The sequence below is a fragment of the Pongo pygmaeus genome, chromosome 18 (genome assembly GCF_028885625.2).
Source record: "Pongo pygmaeus isolate AG05252 chromosome 18, NHGRI_mPonPyg2-v2.0_pri, whole genome shotgun sequence".
Taxonomy (NCBI): Eukaryota; Metazoa; Chordata; class Mammalia; order Primates; family Hominidae; genus Pongo; species Pongo pygmaeus.
In genome coordinates this window covers 86,795,310-86,819,645 of record NC_072391.2, presented here as the reverse complement: position 1 = coordinate 86,819,645, position 24,336 = coordinate 86,795,310, and the positions used below count along the sequence as shown (strand labels likewise).

Genomic DNA, 24,336 nt, shown 5'->3' with positions numbered 1-24,336 from the left:
AGTTCAACCCAAAACAGAATAAACATAAAACAATCACTTGGCCGGGCGCGGTGGCTCACGCCTATAATCCCAGCACTTTGAGAGGCCGAGACAGGCAGACCACAACTTCAGGAGATTGAGGCCATCCTGGCTAACATGGTAAAACCTCATCTCTACTAAAAATACAAAAAATTAGCCGGGCATGGTTGTGGGCACCTGTAGTCCCAGTTACTCGGGAGGCTGAGGCAGGAGAATTGCTTGAACCCACGAGGTGGAGTTTGCAATGAGCCGAGATCGTGGTATTGCACTCCAACTTGGGCAACAGGAGCGAAACTCCATCTCAGGAAAAAAAAAAAAAAAGACAATCACTCAGATGCAGGAGAGACATGCAAGTCGGCTACGCGCAGCCTCATCCATAAGCAGGTGCAGGGCCCAGGAGAGCCAGGGGCATGGTGACTGCCTGCCCTTCCTCAAGCCAAGGCACCTGCCAATGCAGCAACAACTAGGATTTCACTGCATAAGCACTTACCACATGCCAAGAGTGATAACCAGGAAGTTGCCATGGCTTTGCCTTGCCATGGCAACGGAGGCTGCCATGCCATTCCTTCCAGGAATCAGAGTTATTAGTGGAGCCACACATGTCCCTGGATAACCGTAACACAACACACAAGGCTGAATGCAGAATCCGCACAGGCCACACAATTCTTTCCTCTTCTATGACAGGTGACCCTTCAGCAACACAGGAGCGAGCTATGTATGATCATGGACACGTGGATTTTCTTCCACCCCTGCTACCCAAAACAACAAGACTAGCCCCTCCGTCCTCCTCCTCAGCCCACTCAAGGTGAAGGCTATGAGGATGAAGCCCTTTATGGTGATCCGCTTCCACTGCATAAATAGGAAATATATTTTCTCTTACGACTTTTTTTTCCTTTTTTTCTTTTTTTTGAGACAGAGTCTCACTCTGTTGCTTTTTTTTCTTAATTTTTTTTTTTTTTGAGACGGAGTCTTGCTGTGTCGCCCAGGCTGGAGTGCAGTGGCGCGATATCAACTCACTGCAAGCTCTGCCTCTTGGGTTCATGCCATTCTCCTGCCTCAGCCTCCCAACTAGCTGGGGTTATAGGTGCCCGCCACCATGCCTAATTTTTTTTTTTTTTGTATTTTTAGTAGAGACAGGGTTTCACTGTGTTAGCTAAGATGGTCTCGATCTCCTCACCTCGTGATCTGCTCGCCTTGGACTCCCAAAGTGCTGGGATGACAGGCATGAGCCACCACGCCCGGCCTTTTCTTTCTTAATTTTTTATGTTTGAGACAGAAAGGTCTCACTCTATTATCCAGGCTGAAGTGCAATGGCACAATCTCAGCTCCCTGCAACCTCTGCCTCCCAGGTTCAAACGATGCTCATGCCTCAGATTCTGGAGTAGCTGGGATTACAAGCACGTACACCACACCTGGCTAATTTTTTTTTTTTTTTTTTTTTTTTTGGTATTTTTAGTAGACAAGGGGTTTCACCATGTTGGCCAGGCTGGTCTCGAACTCCTGGCCCCAAGTGATCTGCCTTTCTTCTTTTATTAAAAAAACGAACAGCCGGGCGTGGTGGCTCACACCTGTAATCCCAGCACTTTCGGAGACCGAGGCGGGTGGATCACCTGAGGTGAGAAGTTTGAGACCAGCCTGACCAACGTGGTCAAACCAGGTCTCTACCAAAACTACAAAAATTAGCTGGGCATGGTGTTGCATGCCTGTGATTCCAGCTATTCGTGAGGTTGAGGCAGGAGAATCACTGGAACCCAGGAGGCAGAGGTTCCAGTGATCTGAAATTATGCCATTGTACTCTAGCCTGGGAAACAAGAGTGAAACTCCAGGCTGGGCGCGGTGGCTCACACCTGTAATCCCAGCACTTTGGAAGGCCAAGGTGGGCAGATCGCCTGACATCGGGAGTTCGAGACCATCCTGGCCAACATGGTGAAACCCTGTCTCTGCTAAAAATACAAACAATTAGCTGGGCGTGGTGGTGCATGCCTGTAGTCCCAGCTACTCGAGAGGCTGAGGCAGGAGAATCGCCTGAACCCAGGAAGCAGAGGTTGCAGTGAGCCGAGATCGTGCCATTGCACTCTAGCCTGGCGACAGAGCAAGACTCCATCTCAAAAAAAAAAGAAAAAAAAAAATAATAATAGAAACGAGGGTCTTAAACTCCTAGGCTCAAGTGATCATCCCACCTTGGCTTCCCAAAGTGCTCAGATTACAGGTGTGAGCCACCGCACCTACCTGGCAAATTTTTTTTTATAAAAAGGTCAGCCGGGCGTGGTGGCTCACACCTGTAATCCCAGCACTTTCGGAGGCCGAGGTGGGGAGATCACGAGGTCAAGAGTTCAAGACCAGTCTGGCCAACAAGGCAAAACCCTGTGTCTACTGAAAATACAAAAATTAGCTGGGTGTGGTGGCACATGCCTGTAATCCCAGCTACTCAGGAGGCTGAGGCAGGAGAATTGCTTGAACCCAGGAGGCAGAGGTTGCAGTGAGCCGACATCACACCACTGGACTCCAGTCTGGGCAACAGAGCGAGACTCCGTTTCAAAAATAAATAAAAAAATAAATAAAAAATAAAAGTTAAAAAAAAAAAAAAAAAAGGTCCAGGGCTGGGTGCGGTGGCCCACGCCTGTAATCCCAGCACTTTGGGAGGATGAGGCAGGCAGATCATAAGGTCAGGAGATTGAGACCATCCTGGCTAACACGGTGAAACCTAGTCTCTACTAAAAATACAAAAAATTAGCCAGGTGTGGTGGCGGGTGCCTGTAGTCCCAGCTACTCGGGAGGCTAAGGCAGGAGAATGGCGTGAACCCAGGAGACGGAGCTTGCAGTGAGCTGAGATCACACCACTGCACTCCAGCCTGGGTGACAGAGCGAGACTCCGTCTCAAAAAAAAAAAAAAAAAAAAAAAAAGGTCAAGGCCGGGCATGGTGGTTCACACCTGTAATCTCAGCACTTTGGGAGGCCAAGGTGGGTGAATCACCTGAGGTCAGGAGTTTGAGACCAGCCTGGCCAACATGGCAAAAGCTCATCTCTACTATACAGAAAGATGGCCGGACGCAGTGGCTCATGCCTGTAATCCCAGAACTTTGGGAGGCCAAGGCGAGCAGATCACAAGGTCAGGAGATCGAGACCATCCTGGCTAATACGGTGAAACCCAGTCTCTAATAAAAAAACAAAAAAATTAGCCAGGTGTGGTGGCGGGTGCCTGTAGTCCCAGCTACTAGGGAGGCTGAGGCAGGAGAATGGCATGAACGCAGGAAGCGGAGCTTGCAGTGAGCCGAGATTGCGCCATTGCACTCCAGCCTGGGCGACAGAGCGAGACTCCGTCTCAAAAACAAACAAACAAACAAAAAACAAAAAATTAGCAGGCTGTGGTGGTGAGCACCTGTAATCCTAGCTACTTGGGAGGCTGAGGCAAGAGAATTGCTTGAACCCGGGAAGGGGAGGTTGCATTGAGCTGAGATTGCACCATTGCACTCCAGCCTGGGCAACAGAGTGAGATTCTGGCCAAAAAAAAAAAAAAAAAAGATCAAAGGACACACTTTATTGAAATGTTGAAGAATACAGGGGAAGAGCCCTGAAATCAATTCAGAACAATTTTGTATGAAGATTCAGAAGTCTTTTAGAAGATAGTTCTGAGCAGCTGTAAGCACTGACACTTACTGTAAAACCAACAGTAAGCTGAAGATGAGCCTAAAGCCAGAAACACCTGAACTGAATCCACCTGCGAAACACTGGTGTCCCTTCCCGCAGTTATACCTCCCCTCGAGAGCCCAGTAGGGAGAGTCAGAGCTCCTCTCGCAGAGTAAAGCTGTCCCTGGCCTTGGCAAATGCAGCGTCTGACCCAAAATCAATCAAGCAGGACGTCACTCCTGAAACAAACTCCTGCTAAACTCGAATTCACAATAATAATCCCATCATCCAATAGCTGAACCATCATTTCCACATCCTGAAAGCTTTCCTGAAAAGCAACACGGGAAAAAAAGTCCTCATGACAGTTCCTCACTCACTTTCCAAGGCCAGGTGCCTTTCTAGAAAGATGAGCTCCGCTGAGCAGGGCGTCCATCTGACAACGCTGATTTCCGGCGAGAGGCCTCAAGGATCCAAAAGCAAAGCATTCCTGAAGTTGAGTTCGACCCTTATGCCCCCTGGGGCTGTGAATCTGAAGCTGAGCCTCCAACTCCTGGGCTCAAGCGATCCTCCTACCTCCTGAGTAGCTATGACTACAGGTGAACACCACCGCGCCTGGCCAATTATTTTTTTCTTTTCTTTTTGTATAGATAGCGTCTTTTTAAATTTAATTTTTTGAGACGGAGTTTTGCTCTTGTTGCTCAGGCTGGAGTGCAATGGTGTGATCTCCGCTCACAGCAACCTCCACCTCCCAGGTTCAAGCAATTCTCCTGCCTCACCCTCCCGAGTAGCTGGGATCACAGGCGTGCGTCATCACACCCAGCTAATTTTCTGTTTTTAGTAGAGACAGGGTTTCACCATGTTGGCCAGGGTGCAGGTGATCCGCCTGCCTCAGCCTCCCAAAGTGCTGGGATTACAGGTGTGAGCCACCACGCCCGGCCTTTTAATTTGTAGTGAGACAGGGTCTCGTTATGTGGCACAAAAGTGATCCTTCCACCTGGGCCTCCCACAGCGTTTCGATTCCAAGGGTGAGCCACTGCACCCGGCCCATCTCCCCACTTTCCAGACTGGTTTCACCTTGCTAAAAGGAGAACAGAGATGTAAAGACAGCCAGAGGCAGCCACTGACTGAAGAACATCAGATGAATATACCTTCGTCCTCTTCAGGCGCCTTCCGCTTCGACTTATCCTTCTCCTTATTCTTCTGCTTCATCCTTGAGGTGTTAAAATACAAAGTACCACCTGTGAGAAACAGAGAAAGGATTTAACAATTGAGTTTTGCAACCACAGGGGAGGCATACAGGACAACAGTGTACTCCTAAATAACCAAAGCAAAACAGAAACCATCTGAAAAACCTACTTATATCCATAAGATTTATTAATTTGAACTAAAGCATTTCCTATATCAGTTAGTCCAGTATTTCCTAATTACAGAATAATAAACTATTTTAACTTATGATGTTAAATATCTTTGCTATTTAAATTGCTAACGTGAGGGAATAAAAAATAGTTATGAACACAAATTTGGGAAAATATCACAAATCCCTTTAATATATGAAGTTGCTTTAAAAGAACTTAAACAGGCCAGGCGTGGTGGCTCATGCCTGTAATCCCAGCACTTAGGGAGGCCTAGGCTGGTGGTTCACGAGGTCAGGAGTTCAAGACCAGCCTGGCCAAGATGGTGAAACCGTGTCTCTACCAAAAATACAAAAATTAGCCAGAGGTGTTGGCAGGCGCTTGTAATCCCAGCTACTTGGGAGGCTGAGGCAGAATTGCATGAACCCGGGAGGCAGAGGTTGCAGTGAGCTGAGATCGCACCACTGCACTCCAGCCTGGGTTACAGAGCCAGACTCCGACTCACAAATGGCTTCCAGACAAGTGGCAACAGCAGCAGCCCAGCCACCACCAAGAGGGGCCGGCACGACACTCCTCACACAGAGCTCTGTCTCAAAATCTGAACAAATCAGCGTTTACAAATGGGGGAGGCCAGGTGCAGTGGCTCACGCCTGTAATCCCAGCACTCTGGGAGGCCGACAGGAGGATGGCTTGAGTCCAGGAATTCAAGACCAGCCAGGGCAACACGCGCAAAAAAATCTCGTCTCTTAAAAAAAAGCCGGGAGCAGTGGCGCACGCCTGTAATCCCAGCACTTTGGGAGGCCGAGTTGGGCGGATCACGAGGTCAGGAGATCGAGACCATCCTGGCTAACACGGTGAAACCCCGTCTCTACTAAAAATACAAAAAATTAGCCGGGCGTAGTGGCGGGCGCCTGTAATCCCAGCTACTCGGGAGGCTGAGGCAGGAGAATGGCATGAACCAGGGAGGCAGAGCTTGCAGTGAGCGGAGATCGAGCCACTGCACTCCAGCCTGGGCGACAGACCAAGACTCCGTCTCAAAAAAAATAATAAATAAATTAAAAAAAAAAACCACCAACAACAAAACAAAAATGTAGCTGTACGTGGTGACACATGCCTGACTTCCCAGCTACTCAAGAGGCTGAGTGGGAGGAGCACCTGGGCCCAGGAGGTTGAGGCTGCAGTGAGTAGAGATTGCACCTGGGCAACAGGGCAAGACCCTATCTTAAATAATAATACAAATAGGGAAAGTTTCACAACCACGACCTGAAATGTAACTTTCTTCACAAAGACATGAAGGGGTTCACCAATGAAATGACCCCGGTTGCCACTTGCATGTAACCTCAGGCGTTAAGGGGGCTGAAGCATGTGCTTCCTGTTTCACAGCCACGGGCACCCGAGGGCTGACATTAAACACTGACAGCAGATGGGCCAGCTGCTGACACACGGCCAGTCAGTGGGCACGGCACTCTCCCTACCCACGTGTTGGCATAAGGCTGTTTAATGTCGGTTAGGAGGAGAAATATTTTACTTTTTCCCTGTTCCGACTCCATAAAGGGGAGCGTGAAATAAAAGTGAGAGGTGTCAATCCTTCAGGTTCTTTAACCTAAAACCAAGAGAGACCAAAGAATGTCACAAGGTTTCATTAAATGATTTATTGAAGAGCGAATTATTTGCAGGGTATTTTTAGTGATTGTGTGGATATAAAACATCTGTAGCCACTTTGTAAATCCTTACTAAACATTCTTGCAGCTGACTAGATAACATGAAAAACCTTTTTCAAGCAGCCCAATTACTGGAATACAGCAGAATTTTTTTAAAAAAAGGACAACTTGGCCAGATGCAGTGGCTCACGCCTGTAATCTCAACACCTTGGGAGGCCAAGGCAGGCTGATCGCTTGAGTCCAGGAATTCAAGACCAGCCTGGGAAACGTGGCAAAACCCCATCTCCACAAAAAATACCCCCCAAAAATTAGCTACGCGCTTTGGTGTGTGCCTGGAGTCCTGGCTCTACGGAAGGCTGAGGTGGGAGGATCACTCGAGCCTAAGAGGTCAAGGCTCTGCAACTGGTGGATAAGGGAGTCAAGAGGCCCCTCTGGGCCTGGACAACAAAATGGGACCTTGTCTCTACAAAAAATAATTAGCCAAGTGTGATGGTACACGCCTGTAGTCCTAGCTACTCCGGAAGCAAAGGGGGAGGATCCCTTGAGCCCAGGAGTTCTAGGCTGTAGTGAGCTCTGATCACACCATTGTACTGCACTCCAGCCCGTGCAACAGGGCGAGATCCCGTTTCTAAAATAAAAAAAAATAAAAAAAGAAAACAATCTCTGCCTTGCCATTTCTGTCGCCCAGGCTGGAGCGCAGTGGCAGCATCAGCCTTGAACTCCTGGACTCAGGCGACACTCCGGCCTCAGCCTCCTGAGTAGCTGAGGCGATAACTGTGCAGTCATGCTCAGCTGCTTCTTTCAACAGATACGTACCTAAAAGTTGCCAGAGTCTGATTGGATTCTGAACTAAATGTTGTTTCAACAACAATCCGTTGATCCCTTCAAAGGTAGGGGTTAGCAGTCTCAATTGTAAGCTCTGAAAAAAAAAAACCAATACTGGAGGTCACACCAACATTACAGAGTACCAAAGCAATGCAGACTAAAAATCGTTTTTAAAAGTTCAAATATATAATCATTTGTAATATCTACATTGCCCTGAAATATGAATAGTCTGAGCAATATTTCAAAGCTTTAGGTAACATCAAAATGTCAAAAGCAAGTAAACAGGTTAAAACACAGTAATTGGCCAGGCGTGGTGGCTCACGCCTGTAATCCCAACACTTTGGGAGGCTGAGGCGGGTGGATCAACTGAGGTCAGGAGTTCGAGACCAGCCTGGCCAACATGGTGAAACCTCATCTCTACTAAAAATACAAAAATTAGCTGAGTGTGGTGGTGCACGCCTGCAATCTCAGCTACTCGGGAAGCTGAGGCAGGGGAATGGCTTGAACCCAGGAGACGGAGGTTGCAGTGAGCCGAGATAGCACCACTGCACTTCAGGCTGGGCAACAAAGGGAAACTCCATCTCAAAAAACAAACAAATAAACAAAAATCACGATAGTGGCCAGGCACGGTGGCTCATGTCTGTAATCCCAGCACTTTGGGAGGCTGAGGCAGGAGGATTGCTTGGGCCCAGGAGGCAGAGGCTTCAGGGAGCCATGATCAGGCCACTGCACTCCAGCCTGGGCAACATAGCGAGACTGTCAAAAAAAAAAAAAAAAAAAAAAAGAAGAAGAAAACAAAACAGAAGTACACTGGCTGCTATTCCATGGCCTGAAGCTTCTGCAGGGGAAAGGGAGCAGCCCAGCTCTCCAAAGGCCGCAGTGGCTGCCCAGACCCGGGGCTCCTGCTGTCACCAGAGAGTGGCTCCTTGTAGAACATTTCCAGGTACCAAACCAGTTAACAAGTATATACTTTCAGCGTTCTTCTTTCAAGATAAACATTTTTCCATTTAAATATGTTTTACGGCCGGGCGTGGTGGCTCACGCTCTGTAATCCCAGCACTTTGGGAGGCCGAGGCAGGCGGATCACAAGGTCAAGAGATCGAGACCATCCTGGCCAACATGGTGAAACCCCGTCTCTACTAAAAATACAAAAATTAGCTGGGTGTGGTGGCGCGCACCCGTAATCCCAGCTACTCAGGAGACTGGGGCAGGAGAATCGCTTGAACCCGGAAGGCGGAGGTTGCAGTGAGCCAAGACCGCACCACTGCACTCCAGCCTGGGGGACAGAGCGAGATCTCTGTCTCAAAAATAACCGAATAAACAACAACCTAAAAGGTGTGGGCTAAGCTCCTAGGCGAGGGCTAGGAGAAAAAAACATCAGCCCAAAAGCTCAAGGACACAGGGTCTGGTTTTCGGGAGGAGATGCTATCCTATCCTTAGCAGAACCTGAAACAAGGCCTCCCTACAGGGGGTGCTCAATGACTTTGTATCAATAACGTGCCGAGCTAAATGACAACAGCAAAATGCAGCTGCAGGACATTTTGCGGACACAAAAACGTTCTGGACCCCCTACTCGGCAATAACCACCCTAACTGGAAGGCGCTGGAATTCCTGGTGACAGAATCGATCCACAGGCGCGGACTGTAAATTAGTGCTACGCCGGAAACCGTTACTGGATTCCACTTTAAAACGCGAGGGAGACAGGCGGAGAACATCCACACACAACAGAGGGGTTGGGAAAGTCCACGCCGAGGACTATACGGATCCCAGCCCTGCCTCTTCCCGGCACGCCCAGCGCCCACGCTCCAGGGCCCCAACAGTCGCTCCGCGCGGAGGTCCACAGCTGGGGGATCCGCGGGCCCACACGCGCAGGCTCCCCCGCCGCAGGGGCCAGGCGGCCTCCCACCCGCCCCGCCGGGCTGGGCCTTACAGAACAGAAGCAGGGCGGGAGGTGGGGCCCGGACGCCGCGGGGATTTACCTGCAGAGCTCGGCCTCCAGCCTCGGCGAGGTCCCCCGGAGGCCTGCTGGCTACGTACGGCCGCCCCCTCCCGGGCCTGGCGGGGAACCCTGGACTCCAGGCCGGGCCTGGGCCCCACAGCCGCCGAGGACCCGAGCCTGGACCTCGGCGGAGGGCACGGAGAAGCAGCAGCACGGCCATGTTGGCCTGAAAGCCGCGCTTGCGTGATCTGCGGGCCGCTACAGGGCGCCTGCGCGGCGGGGTGGGCGGGGCCCGACGTGGCGCCTGCGCGGCCCCCACGGCTCCGCCCCGCCGCGCCCGGGTGCCGCTGGCCGCACCCCCGAGCCTGAGCCCGCCTCCCTCGTGGCTGCCTGAGGCCCGGGTACGGACGCGCGCGTCTGCGAGGAGACTGCGTGTGCCCTGGTTTTTTTTGAAGCCGGCTTTGTGTTTCCAGGGCCTGGCGGGTGAATAACCGGCCGGGTCGTGGCTGCGTGGTCGTGCTCCGCCCGCGCCGAGGGGCCTCACGCCCGGCCGCCTCCGTCACCCGCAGGGTTCGGTCACAGGCGAGGGCGGATGGCGCGGGCCGGAATCCCGCCTGCGAGGAGAGGCCCGCGCTCAGGAGGGCGGCGCGGGAGGCTTCGGGTCGGGAGGGCCCCTTCGGTTCTGAGGAGCTCAGGAAGGGGGCGGTTTTCCTGCGTCTTGAGCCACCCGAGGACGAGGACTGGAGTTGCAGCCGCCGCAGGGAGGGCAGCCCCGGAGGAGGAGGGTCGTGAGGCGGGGAGCGCGCGGCGCGGCCTGGCAGGCGTCTGCAGAGCTCCTCCGGCAGAGCTCTGACTTAGGAGCGCTCCGTCCTGTTCCCTCGGAGTGGCTCACCTCGGAGGCGCTTCGAGCCTCGGTCCTGCCCCGGCCGCTGCGCGAGCCCATCGTAGGAAGCGGGGAGGCGCCCTCTGGAAGCCAGGGAAGAGGCTCTGTTCTCTTCGGGGTCCGCCCTCCGGGCCCGGGCAGGGTCCCTCGTGGGCTCCCAGGCGCGCGGGCTTCTCCGCCACCCCGACCCTTTCCTCCGTCCGCCTTAGGTCTAGAGCTGACGCCAAGAGCTGGAAAGCTTGTTGAGTAGGAAAAGCAAAGACTAGATGGTCTGTTACAGAGGTAGGATGAGGGTGACCTATTTATTTTTATGCTTTTCTGTATTCCGCACGTTCATAACAGTGAATGCTGGTAACGACAGCCATCATCACCGAGTGCCTAGCTCCGTGTCGAACACCCCTGTAATACAACCCTGTGCTGCGAATACAATACCTCTATTTTACATGGAAAGAAAGAGATTCAGAAGCATTAAAAGTAACCTGCCTAGGATTACAGCTCCGAAGTTAGGGCAGAATTTCAAGGCCGGTATGGTTGGTTTCTGGACCTGCACTCACTCCACCACTACAGACGAGGTTGCAAAGCCAGTGGGCTGCGTGTAATCCTCCCTCTTCCTTAGCCCCGAAACGCTCAGGAAAGTGTTTTCAGTTATCGTGGTTATCCGCCCTCAGCCCTCCAGTGGGCCGGGTGCCTCTGCAGAGGTGCTCGGGGCTGGGGAGGTGTTCTGTTGGTTTGTGGAGAGGACCTTCCCCTACACCCAGGGGTGACACTGATTTTCACAACTGAACCGCTTTTCCTTTTGCTTCTTATTGTACAGTCAGCCTTCGCAATGAATCCAACCTTGCCGTTTCCTCCTGCACTATTTTTTCTTTCCCTGATTGAAAGACAACAGGTGGGCCGGGCGCGGTGCCCTCCCCCTCCCTCTCCCCGCACCCCCCCCGCCCTTTATCCCGGCACTTTGGGAGGCCAAGGCGGGCGGACCACGAGGTCAGGAGATCGAGACCATCCTGGCTGACACGGCGAAACCCCCGTCTCTACTAAAAATACGAAAAATTAGCCAGGCGCGGTGGCGGGCTCCTGTAGTCCCCAGGTACTCGGGAGGCTGAGGCAGGAGAATGGCGTGAACCCGGGAGGCGGAGCTTGCAGTGAGCCGAGATCCCGCCACTGCACTCCAGCCTGGGCGACAGAGCGAGACTCCATCTCAAAAAAAAAAAAAAGGTCACAAATCCTCTGAACGCACAGGCATAAAGGGTTGTGGGGCTCGGTCACTTCCTAGAACACAAAAAACCCTTTCGGAAGTTTGGTTGGGTTGGTCACGGGACAAGGCTGGAGAGAGGGTTGAGGGCACACATTTGCATGTGTTTGGGAAGAGTTTAAGTGTAGTCCTATTAATATTGTTTGAGATAAGTTAAAATTGTTTCCTGGCAATTCATCAGAAGCAGTGTGGGGTGTTGGCAAGAGGCCTCCTCTGGGGAAAGAACACTGGGTTCTGTCTCTTCTGGCCTATGACCTTAAGCAAGTTATTAACTTCCTCAAGCCTCAATCTTCTCAGCGGTAAAATGGGGATGATAATTATCTGCAAAGCAAGGCTAATATCAGCCTTGGGTTTCCCACAGGGTGGTTATAAAGATAAAATGCAATAAATGTGTGTGAGGGCAACTGACGAGCCAGGAAGCCTTGGCATCCAGAGTTATTACTGGGATGTCATGGGAAATGAGGGTATGGGAACAGAGTATTTATGCATTTATTCAAACTCATCTCTTTAACAACCGTGCTTTGAAGGCTGGCTGCATCCCAGGCCCTACAGGTGAACCATGACTCTCAGCTCTCAGCTTCAGCCCCCGCTGTAGTGGCAGCAGCAGAGGCTCACGTAGCCTCAAGCAGTAGGGGTTTTGTTTAAGGATTCGGGTGCCCCATGGTTTGGGGGTTTTGTTTTTGTTTTGCTCCATGATTTGGATTCAAGAAGGATCTGTAGGAGAGTGGGCTCCCGGGTCTGCCTTTGCCCTCAGAGCCTACAGCAGAGCAGGACGTTCGCTTTCCCTTCTCCGCCCTGTGTGTTCTTTCTGCCCTGCCTAACTGCTGCTTGCTCATTTGTACTTCCGCATCACCCCTCCTCAGCCCTCTGAACTCTGCACTTGGACTTGGTGTGACTTCCCTTCCCCGCCTGTTCTCTAGAGAGGCAGTCTCTTGGTGACTCCTGGTTTAGGTCAGGGCACGCCTTAGGTCTCTGGATGGCTACCAACCCCAAGTTCCCTCAGCTCTAGCCCCATCAGAGAGGAGTCCTCAGGAGTGCCTAGGGCAGCCCTTTCAGCCTGGGCTGTGGGAAGGGAAGGTGGACAGAGAAGAGGCCCCATGCCTTTGTTCCCTGTTAATGCAGAAGCATCCTGGGCTCTGTCCCTTATTCCTGCTCTCTGCTGAAGGACTTCAGGCAAGGTGATCTACAAACTTCAGTTGCCTCATCTATCAAATAGTAATGTTTAACATTCCAGAGACAGAAGGTGATCTTTGGGACTTTTTTTGATTTTAAGATCTAGGCTGGCTGGGGCGGTGGCTCATGCCTGTAATCCCAGCACTTTGAGAGGCTGAGACGGGCAGATCACGAAGTCAGGAAATGAGACCATCCTGGCTAACATGGTAAAACCCAGTCTCTACTAAAAATAGAAAAAATTAGCCGGGCATGGTGGCAGGTGCCTGTAATCCCAGCTACTTGGGAGGCTGAGGCAGGAGAATCGCTTGAAACTGGGAGGCAGAGACTCCATCTGAAAAAAAAAAAAAAAAAGATCTAGGCTTCTGGCTGTGTGCTATGTCCCACGCCTGTAATCCCAGCACTTTGGGAGGGCAAGGCAGGCGGATCACTTGAGGTCAGGAGTTCAAGACCAGCCTAGCCAACACGGCAAAACTCTCTACTAAAAATACAAAAAAATTAGCCAGGCATGGTGGCAACATGCCTGTAGTTCCAGCTACTCCAGAGGCTGAGGCATGAGAATCGCTTGAACTTGGGAGGTGGAGGCTGCAGTGAGTTAAGATCGTGCCACTGCACTCCAGCCTAACTGATGAGTGAGACCCTGTCTTTTTTGAGACTAGGTCTCACTCTGTTGCCCAGGCTGAAGTACAGTGGCGCGATCTCAGCTCACTGAAGCCTCTGCCTCCCAGGTTCAAGCGATTCTCCTGCCTTAACCTCTGGAGTAGCTGGGATGACAGGCATGAGCCATTGCGCCAGAGTTTTCAAGACTCTGTCTCAAAAAAAAAAAAAAAAAAAAAAAATCTAGCCTTCCTTATTAATATCTGAACAAATAATTACATACTTGCTTCTTTGCAAATTTGGCAGCAACTAAACTTAAAATTTTTTTTAAGCACATTTGCTTTTGCAGTTAGCCTGGCCTCCAGAGCTCTTGGACTGCAGCACCCATAATGACGGCCAAAGCTGCTCCCACGGCAACTCCTCCTGCTGAAGCGAAGTCAGGCAGGACAATAAGGTATGTGTTGAATATGAGAATGTCTTACATAAAACATGTTACCTTGTGGAATGCTTGAAAATAAACAAGTTCATCTCTAAATTTTAGTACATTTTCTTCCTGAAGCTTTTTCTTAGGAAACAGTTTCTTCTCATATCACTTGTTAACTGGGCTTTACTCATCCATGTACAACCAGATTTTATTCTTCTTTAAAAGATGGGGCTGGGCGTGGTGGCTCACGCCTGTAATCCCAGCACTTTGGGAGGCCGAGGTGCTTGGATCTGGATCACCTGAGGTCAGGAGTTGGAGACCGGCCTGGCCGACATGGTGAAACCTCGTCTCTACTAAAAATACGAAAATTAGCTGGGTGTGGTGGCAGGCGCCTGTAATCCCAGCTACTTAGGAGGGAGGCTGAGGCAGAAGAATCGCTTGAACCTGGGAGGTGGCGGTTGTGGTGAGCCGAGATCGCGCCACTGCACTCCAGCCTGGGCGACAGAGTGAGATTCTGTCTCAAAAAAAAAAAAAAAAAAGGCCGGGCCCCATGGCTCACGCCTGTGATCTCAGCACTCTGGGAGGCCGAGGTGGGTGGATCACCTGAGGTCAGGAGTTGGGAGACTAGCCTGGCCAACATGGTGAAACCTCCTCTCTACTAAAAATACGAAAATTAGCTGAGTGTGGTGGCAGGCGCCTGTAACCCCAGCTACTTGGGAGGCTGAGGCAGGAGAATCGCTTGAACCCGGGAGGTGTTGGTTGAAGTGAGCCGAGATTGCGTCACTGCACTCCAGCCTGGGCGACAGAGTGAGACTCCGTCTCAAAAAAAAAAAAAAGCCAGGCGCGGTGGCTTATGTCTGTAATCCCAGCACTCTGGGAGGCCGAGGTGGGCGGATCACCTGAGGTCTGGAGTTTGAGACCAGCCTGACCAACATGGAGAAATCCAAATCTCTACTAAAAATACAAAATTAGCCAGGCGTGGTGGCACGTGCCTGTAATCCCAGCTACTCTGGAGGCCGAGGCAGGAGAATGGCTTGAACCCAGGAGGCGGAGGTTGCTGTGAGCCGAGATCGCACCATCGCACTCCAGCCTGGGCAATAAGAGCGAAACTGTCTCAAAAAAAAAAAAAAAAGAAAGAAAGAAAAGAAGATGGAAAGTTCATTCCTTTTTTTTTTTCTTTTTTTGAGACAGAGTTTTGCTTGTTGCCCAGGCTGGACTGCAATGGCGCGATCTCGGCTCACCACAACCTTCACCTCCCTGGTTCAAGCCATTCTCCTGCCTCAGCCTCCCAAGTAGCTGGGATTATAGGCGCGCGCCACCACGCCCGGCTAATTTTGTATTTTTAGTAGAGACGGGGTTTCTCCATGTTGGTCAGGGTGGTTTCAAACTCCCGACCTGAGGTGATCCACCTGCCTCGGCCTCTCAGGGTGCTAGGATTACAGGCGTGAGCCACCAAGCCCGGCAGAAAGTCCGTTTCTACTAGCAAGAAACCTGTACAGGAATTTGAGCATGACTAAATAATCATGTATTCCTCAGTGTTTCTTTAGATTGTTGGGTGTGGGACTTTGGACAGGTGTTTAAGGACCTGGAAGGGACAGCCTATGTCCTCTCCACGTGACGGGAATCCCCACAGCCCTGGGCAGTGCATTCCAAGTTCGCCAGCGTGGCAACTTAAAACAACAAATGCTTATCTCACTGTTACTGAGGGTCAGGAATCTGGGAGTGGCTCGACTGGACTGTTTAGTCTCTTGGACTGGACAAGCTTGCAGTCCAACTAACTGATGGCCAGGGTGTGGCCAGGTAGCAGGGGAGTGGGGAGTGGCCAGCGAGTGCTGCTGAGGACTAATAAGCCTGTGGCAAAAGATGACTGGCTGCCGACAGGAGAACAGACTCGAGAGAGGCCAGGGAGGAGGGAGGCGGCTTTTGCAGCAGTGCCAGAAGGTAAGGATCCTGGCAGGACCAAGGCATGGGGCTGGTTCTCCAAGAGGCTCCAGTAAAGCCTGGGGTGTCTTGGTGCCCACTCTGGGCTGCTTTCTCTGATCTGCAGCACCAGGAAGAGGGAAGCCAGCAGAGGCCACCATGCGGCTGCTGGTGGCCCAGCTGCTGAGGGGGATGAGTGTGAGTCTCCAGACCGGCCTCTAAAACGCGAGGACAGGGCCACAGACACCAGGCTCAGTGTGGACGTGGAGCAGGAGGAGGGCTTTCTTTTTGTTGTAACTTAAAGGGCTGGTTTGACAAGGAACAGGTGGTCATTTCATTTTTTTTTTGAGACGGAGTCTCGCTCTGTTGCCCAGGCTGGAGTGCAGTGGCTCAATCTCGGCTCACTGCAAGCTCTGCCTCCCGGGTCATGCCATTCTCCTGTCTCAGCCTCCCGAGTAGCTGGACTACAGGTGCCCGCCACCACGCCTGGCTAATTTTTTTGTATTTTTAGTAGAGACGGGGTTTCACCGTGTTAGCCAGGATGGTCTCAATCTCCTGACCTCGTGATCCTCCCGCCTCTGCCTCCCAAAGGTGTTGGGATTACAGGCGTGAGCCACCGCACCCGGCTACAGGTGGTCATTTCTACATAAAATCTCAACCCTGGCTGGCCCACTTCAGACCTCCTCACCTCGCAGACCCATGGACAAACAGAACCACATGAGCGGACTCGGGCTGGTGGTGGGATTTTCCTGGGGTGCTCTCAGCAGCCTTCCAGAGACCAGCATGCCTTTCTGTTTTCTGGAATGCTCAGTGAGCTCTGGCTGGGGAAGCACAAGGGCTGATCAGGTTAAGTTCAAGATTATCTGGAGATGGACGGGTACTTTGGCTTTATACACACCTTGAAACCTTGAACCAAAGCATGCAGTTGGGGTTTACCATCCCCGTCCCTGCTGTGTATTTTTTTTTTTGAGACGGAATTTTGCTCTGTCACCCAGGCTGGAGTGCAGTGGCGCGATCTCGGCTCACTGCAACCTCCGCCTCGCGGGTTGAAGCGATTCTCCAACCTCAGCCTCCCAAGTAGCTGGGACTACAGGCACGCGCCACCACGTCCGGCTAATGTTCTGTATTTTTAGTAGAGATGGGTTTTCACCATGTTAGCGAGGGTGGTCTTGATCTCCTGACCTCATGATCCACCCACCTCGGCGTCCCAGAGTGCTGGGAGCCACCACACCCGGCCTGTCCCTCCTGTTTTATGTTTTATTTAGCTTGACAGTTTATTTACTTCGGCCCTAAGGCAGTCCTATATGAAGTTACAGTTTCGTAAACAGAACAGATGAAATAGAACAAACTCGATAGACTACGTTTGCAACACTTTACCGGTAAAGGGAAGAACCGAAGCACTTGTCCAAGGGAATATGGGCTAAGCAACACCTTTACTCCATGGGGCCCAGAGGAGCTGGCCTCCCTGCAGCATGGGGACTGTGCACAGGACCACTGAGGAATGATTGACAGTAATTTAAAACTAAAACTCAGGAACAGCCAGTAGCATTTCTATATTTAACTCATACAAAATATATTCTTTAATGTTTCTGAAAAAAATTTAAAGTTGCAAAGTAAAACTGGGTTTCAGTAACAAAATCTATTAATTCATATGACACTGAGCACCTGTGCTCTCCCTGTGTTGTTTTGTTTTGTTTTTCCAAGATGGGGTCTTGCTCTGTTCCTAGGCTGGAGGACAGTGGCATGATCATGGCTCACTGCAGCGTTGGCCCCCTGGGCTCAAGCAAGCCTCATACCCAGCTAAGTTTTTACTTTTGGTAGCGTTGAGGTCTTGCTATGTTGCCCGGGCTAGTCTCAACTTCTGGCCTCAAACAATCCTCCCACCTCAACCTCCCACAATAACTCCTGCTCATTAACATATGAAACATCACCTGTTAAATTTCCTGGAAATGTTATTAATATCTTCTGGCTGGGTGCAGTGGCTCATGCCTGTTAACCCAGCAATTTGGGAGGCAAAGGCAGAAGGATTGCTTGAGCCCAGGAGTTTAAGACCAGCCTGGGCAACATGGTAAGACCCTGTCTGCACAAAAAAAGAAAAAAAAAAATAGCTGGGGGTGGTGGCGTATACCTCTAGTCCCAGCTACTCCGGAGGCTGAGGTGGGAGGATTGCTTTAGCCTGGGAGGTCAAGGCTGCAGTGAGCCTTGATTTTGCCACTGTACCCCAGCCTAGGTGATAGAGACCTTATTTCAAAAAAAACCCAAAAAACAAAAAAAACCAAACAAAAAAAACGATTTTTCCAGACAAAGATATCTGTGATTTTATGCATTTTAAAAGGGAACTTGTCATATGAGACTCATGGCTCACGCCTATAATCCCAGCACTTTGGGAGGCTGAGGCAGGTGGATCACCCGAGGTCAGGAGTTCGAGACCAACCTGGCCAACATGGTGAAACCCCCGTCTCTACTAAAAATAGGAAAATTAGCCAGGCATGGTGGTGGGTGCCTGTAATCCCAGCTACTGAGGAGGCTGAGGCAGGAGAATCGCTTGAACATGGGAGGTGGGGGTTGCAGTGAGCCGAGATGGCGCCACTGCACTCCAGCCTGCGCGACAGAGCGAGACTCTGTCTCAAAAAAAAATAAAAATAAAAAAATAATAATCCCTTGCAAGCTCTCTCTAGCTGAGACATCCTAAAGTACTGTTGAGGATCTGAGAAATGTGTTATTAAACCTTTACTGAATTCAGCACTAGTAAGAAGTTCTGAATTGGCCATCCTGCAGTATAAGCATTGTAGTTATTCCTAGAACTGGCCCAGCCAGGGGATGGCTGTCATGATGGCTTCAACCACGTAACTCAGCTGATTCCCAAGGGCTGATTTCCAGGGATAGAAGGAGCCTCCATGGCCCGTAAATCTTCGGCTGCTTCCCACATCCAAGGAGCAGCTGGAGAGAGTATTGTGTCAAGCACCGGATACAACCACACACAGTTTCTGGCACATCACGCGCCAGTTACGCATCCACTAGGCAGAGACTGGAGTCCTTGCTGGGACAGCGTTTGAGATCCGTTCTGTTTCCTCCCTGCTATTGCGGCAGTGCTTGGAACCGTGTCTCCGCATAGCAGGCACTGAAACCTTTGCTGAATGAGTGCACGATTAATTTTCTCAGCTAAGTCCCCACTTTCTGCAGTCTGCAATTCATTACATAAAATACATCAGGCAGTATTATGACAGCCTTACTACGAAAAAGTCCTGAGAAGTTTTCTTTTTTTTTTGAGATGGAGTCTCGCTCAGCAGTGGCGTGATCTAGGCTCACGGCAACCACCGTCTCCCGGGTTTCACCATGTTGACCAGGCTGGTCTTGAACTTCTGACCTCAGGTGATCCGCCCACCTTGGCCTCCCAAAGCGCTAAGATTACAGGCATGAGCCACCGTGCCCGGTGACTTTTTCTTTTTCTTTTTTTTTTTTTTACTCCCAACCTTCCCAGTTGGATTATAAGTATGTAATTTGTGATATATTGAGGAAAAAACACATATATTTAGACTTTAAAATGACACCAAAATGGATAGGGCTATAATTAGGCAATAAAAAGAAATAAAAGGTACAGGCTGGGCGTGGTAGCTTATGCCTGTGATCTTAATACTTTGGGAGGCTGAGGCAGGAGGGTTGAGTGAGCCCAGGAGTTTGAGGCTACAGTGAGCTCCAGCCTGGGTGACAGAGCAAGACCCCGTCTCTAAAAAAACTAAAAAAATAAAAAAAAATTAAAATAAAGGAAATAAAAAGTGCAGATTGTGGAAGTGCTCGCCTATAGTCTCAGCTTCTTGGGAGGCTAAGGTAGAAGGCTCCTTAGAGCCTAGGAGTTTAAGACCAGCCTGGGCAACACAGTGACAACTAATCTCTGAAAAACAAAAAGAGAAGAAAAGCAATAAAAGACATGTAAAATGGAAAGGAAGAATTAAAAGTATCTCTGCAGGTGATATGACTTTTTAAAAGTCTAGCTGTTTACTTTTTTTTTTTTTTTTTGAGACAGTGTCTTGCTCTGTCGCCCAGGCTGGAGTGCAATGGTGCGATCTCGGCTCACTGCAACCTCCGCCTCCAGGGCTCAAGGGATTCTCCCGCCTCAGCCTCCCAAGTAGCTGGGATTACAGGCGCCTGCCACCACGCCCGGCTAATTTTTTGTATTTAGTAGAGATGGGGTTTCACCATGTTGGTCAGGCTGGTCTAACTCCTGACCTCAGGTGATCCTCCTGCCTCAGCCTCCCAAAGTGCTGGGATGACAGGTGTGAGCCACTGTGCCCGGCTAAAAGCTGGACTTTAATTTAATTTAATTAATTAATTCATTTATTTTTTGAGACAGAGTTTTGTTCTTGTTGCCCAGGCTGGAGTGCAATGGCGCAATCTCAGCTCACAGCAACCTCCGCCTCCCGGGTTCAAGCCATTCTCCTGCCTCAGCCTCCGGAGTAGCTGGGATTACAGGCATGCACCACGCCGCCCGGCTAATTTTGTATTTGTAGTAGAAATGGGATTTCTCCATGTTGGTCAGGCTGGTCTCAAACTCTGGACCTCAGGTGATCCACCCGCCTCGGCCTCCCAAAGTGCTGGGATTACAGAAGTGAGCCACCATACCCGGCCAGAATTTAATTTTATTTATTTAGAGACAAGGTCTTGTTCTCGTCTCCTAGGCTGGAGTGCGATGGTGTGATCTCAGCTCATTGCAACCTTCGCCTCCCGGGCTCAAACAACTCTCTCACCTCAGCCTCCCAAGTAGCTGGGATTATAGGCATGTGCCACCGTGCCCAGCTAATTTTTGTATTTTGAGTACAGACGGGGTTTCACCACGTTGGCCAGGCTGGTCTCGAACTCCCGAACTCAGGTGATCTGCCCGCCTAGCCCTCCCAAAGTGCTGGGATTACAGGCATGAGCCACTGCACTCGGCCCTAATATGACTTTTTAAAAGTCGGCTGGCCGTGGTGGCTCATGCTTGTAATCCCAGCACTTTGGGAAGCCGAGGTGGGCAGATCACCTAAGGTCGGGAGTTCGAGACCAGCCAGACTAACCTGGAGAAACCCAGTCTCTACTCAAAATAAAAAAATTAGCTGGGCAAGGTGGTGGGTGCCTGTAATGCCAGTTACTCGGGCAGCTGAGGCAGGAGAATCACTTGACCCCGGGAGGCGGAGGTTGTGGTGAGCTGAGATCAAGCCACTGAACTCCAGCCTGGGTGACAGAGCGAGACTCTGTCTCAAATTTAAAAAAAAAGCCAGGCGCAGTGGCTCACACCTATAATCCCAGCACTTTGGGAGGCCGAGGCAGGCGGATCACGAGGTCAGGAGATGGAGACCATCCTGGCCAACATGGTGAAACCCCATGTTGAACCCCATGTTGAAACCCCTGGCCAACATGGTGAAAACACAAAAAATTAGCTGGGTGCATGCCTATAGTGCCAGCTACTCGGGAGGCCGAGGCAGGGGAATTGCTTGAACCTGGGAGGCAGAGATTGCAGTGAGCCAAGATCGTGCCACTGCACTGCAGCCTGTGCAGCCTGGACGACAGAGGGAGACTCTGTCTCAAAAAAAAAAAAAAAAAAAAGGATAGTTTTTTACCTTTTCTCAATACATTTTATATATATTTGAGGTTTACAACATGATGTTATGAGGCTGGGCACGGTGACTCATGCCTGTGAGCCCAGCACTTTGGGAGGCCGAGGTTGGGGGACTGCTTGAGGCCAGGATTTCGAGACCAGCCGCACAACACAGTGAGCCCCCAGTCTCTAAAAAAAAAAAAAAATTTAAATTAGCTAGGTGTGGTGACTCACACCTGTGGTCCCAGCTACTCAGGAGGCTGAGCTGGGAGGAGCCCTTGAGCCCAGGAATTTAAGGTTACAGTGAGTCTTTGTCATACTATTGCACTCCAGCCTGGGGGACAGAGTGAGACCCCGTCTCTAAATAAAAAGGAAAAACAAAACAACAACAGCAAAAAAGAAAGATGGTACATTTCATGTTATGTGTATTTTACCACAATAAAAATTGGGGATAAAATTGAACAGAAAATGGTATTTGACAATAGACACTGCAATTGATAGGGCTACCGACAAATTACGGAGTTTAGAGTTTTAAAAATTGGCCGGGCGTGGTGGCTCACGCCTGTAATCCCAGCACTTTCGGAAGCTGAGGTGGGCGGATCACCTGAGCTCAGGAGTTCCAGACCAGCCTGACCCATATGGTGAAACATCGTCAATACTAAAAATACAAAAATTAGCCGGGCGTGGTGGAGGGCGCCTGTAATCCTAGCTACTCGGGCAGCTGAGGCAGGAGGATTGCTTGAACCCAGGAGGCGGAGGCTGCAGTGAGCCCAGATCGTGCCACTGCACTCCAGCCCAGGCAACAGAGCTAGACTGTCTCAAAAAAAAAAAAAAAAATTGGGGTGTAGCTTAATGGACCTGAGGTCAGGGGCTCCAAGAATATCTGAAAATCGTTTCATCCCACAGCTCCTCCCGCGTTTGAGATCTGGAAGGTGATACCCCACAGTTATGGTAACTGGGAAGCAAGACACATCACAATTTATTGTGAAATGAGCTTGGGTTCCAAATCCTAAAGCTAGGAATGCTGGTAAGCTGGGCCTGACCACAGGGCTGAGACCAGGCCTGCTGGACTGAGACTGAGCTGTCAGTTCTCACCACAGGGCCAGGGGGAGGAGGCAGAAGGGAAAGGCCAGAGGTGGGCCTGCTCCGCCCATTTCTGCCACTTATGAAGAAGAGGAAGCAGAAAGAATGCAGGGGGCTGGGCTGCCTCCCTTTACCATGACCTCTGGCCCATCTGTAAGGAAGGGGCAGAGGGTCCCACTGTGCACACAGTTGCTGGTGGGTCCACAGCAGAGAGTAGGGTGTCATGTGGGAGCAGGACTGTGGAGTAGCTTTGCAAGCCTTTACTTAGGGGCAAAATGAGGTCTGCACATCCCTTCCCAGAAGGGTGGCTGTCCAACACTGCCTGGCGCTGGGCTCTTCCCCATGGGCGTACCAGATCTGGGAGAGCATCGTCAGAGGCAGTGCCTGAGTGTTTGGCTACACAAAACAGCACCGGGTCTTTCCTGGAGCCACATGTGGCTGATGTTCAATGAACAATTAGCTTGTTTCAGGGAAGAGAGACACCTGAGAATTTAAGAGCTTTTTGTTGGGGACTTAGTCGGGTTCACAGCTCAATCCACAGCTCCTGGGTCAGTAAGTGCTAAGTGGTAGGCCCCGAATCAATGTTTGCTGAATGAATTCAAGAGCTCAGGGTGGGGCGGGGTGAGTTATAGTAAACACAGTTGCAGAGCAGCAATGGAGGCATCCTGGGATGGGCACTGTAAGGACCAGGCCTTACTGAGGAGGCTGGGATGCTCTGGAGATAGAAGATGACTCCAGGAGTGTTTTTCATAGATGGCACCTGGACCACCTTGGGTGCACGCTTTTTTTTTGAGATGGAATTTTGCTCTTGTAGCCCAGGCCTCTGCCTCAAGGGTTCAAACGATTCTCCTGCCTCAGCCTCCCGAGTAGCTGGGATTACAGGTGGCCGCCACCACACCCAGCTAATTTTTGTATTTTTAGTAGAGACAGCATTTCACCATGTCGGCCACGCCGGCCTCGAACTGCTGACCTCAGGTGATCCACCCGCCTCAGCCTCCCAAAGTGCTGGGATTACAGGCATGAGCCACTGCGCCCGGCCGGGTGCACACTTCTGAATCTCACTCCACATCTACTGAATCAGAATCTCTAGAGTGGGGCCCAGGGAACAGCGTTAAAGGACACAAGCATCCTGGCCAACTATTTGAGCATGCCCCCCATAGGGGCTCCAGATCAGGGTTTTGTAGATCTGAGGTTTTCTTTGGCCCACAGAATGTTTTACAAATTAATTGCCCTTAATGAAATGTCCCATAAAAATTTAATTTCCAGTTTGGAGGATGTGGCAACGCTGGCTCTCCAGCAGCTGTCCCCATGGCCCCTTGGGGCTGTGCTTGCCACCTGGCCCTCCCCGGCCTCTCTGCATCCTTCTGTTGCTCTGTTTCTACTCAAACTACTGCGACAGTTTCCCACCTGGCCTCACTTCCTTCACGCTGTTTCCAGGGTGATGTTGTAAAATAGGAATCTGATCTTCAGGCCTCGTGTTGGAAACTTTCACTGGTGCCCTGCTGCTACTAGGCCAAGGAGCACTGCTGCACCCCGACGGCCTCCCTGCTCCTGCTTCCGTCTGGCTGTGTCTCCAGTTTCTGTTGCTGCGCCCTCGTGTCCTGTACCCATCACCCACGCAGGAGGTCCAAAGAACATCTCAGACTTTAAGTGCACAAAACTAAACTTTTTTCACCCAAACCGGCCCCTTCCTTAAAGCTCTCTTCCAGGCAATGCTAACCTCACCCTGGACCCTTCTTTTACAGCCCACAAAACCTTGCCGACTGTCTTCAGTCCAACTGTGGCTCTCTACTCCATCTCCACTGCTGTCTCTGTGCATTCATCATCTCACAGCCATCCTTTCATGCAAGGTGGACCATCCCCCACCTTCCCACAACCCTCTGACGGCTTACCTTTTCCCTCAGGATAAAATCCCAACTCCTTTTTTTTTTTGAGATGGAGTCTTGCTTTGTCGCCCAGGCTGGAGTGCAATGGCGTGATCTCGGCTCACTGCAGCCTCTGCCTCCCGGATTC

The 24,336-nt window shown here is 50.9% G+C and overlaps 1 protein-coding gene across 4 annotated transcripts in view; it reads right to left on the bottom strand.

The window, feature by feature from the left end:
* SPG7 (SPG7 matrix AAA peptidase subunit, paraplegin) overlaps positions 1-9,733 on the bottom strand; it is a 51,385-nt gene extending 41,652 nt beyond the window's left edge. For all 4 annotated transcript variants that reach the window (XR_008494751.1, XM_054455436.2, XM_054455438.2 and 1 more), the window contains exons 1-3: positions 9,463-9,733; positions 7,475-7,577; positions 4,794-4,883 (exon numbers count right to left, since the gene is read on the bottom strand). Coding sequence is in view for 3 of the 4 variants with exons in the window: in XM_054455436.2 (XP_054311411.2) it covers positions 4,794-4,883; positions 7,475-7,577; positions 9,463-9,642 (373 nt within the window). In the remaining variant the exon portion in view is untranslated. The remainder of the gene's footprint in view (positions 1-4,793; positions 4,884-7,474; positions 7,578-9,462) is intronic.
* Between the last annotated feature and the right edge of the window lie 14,603 nt (positions 9,734-24,336).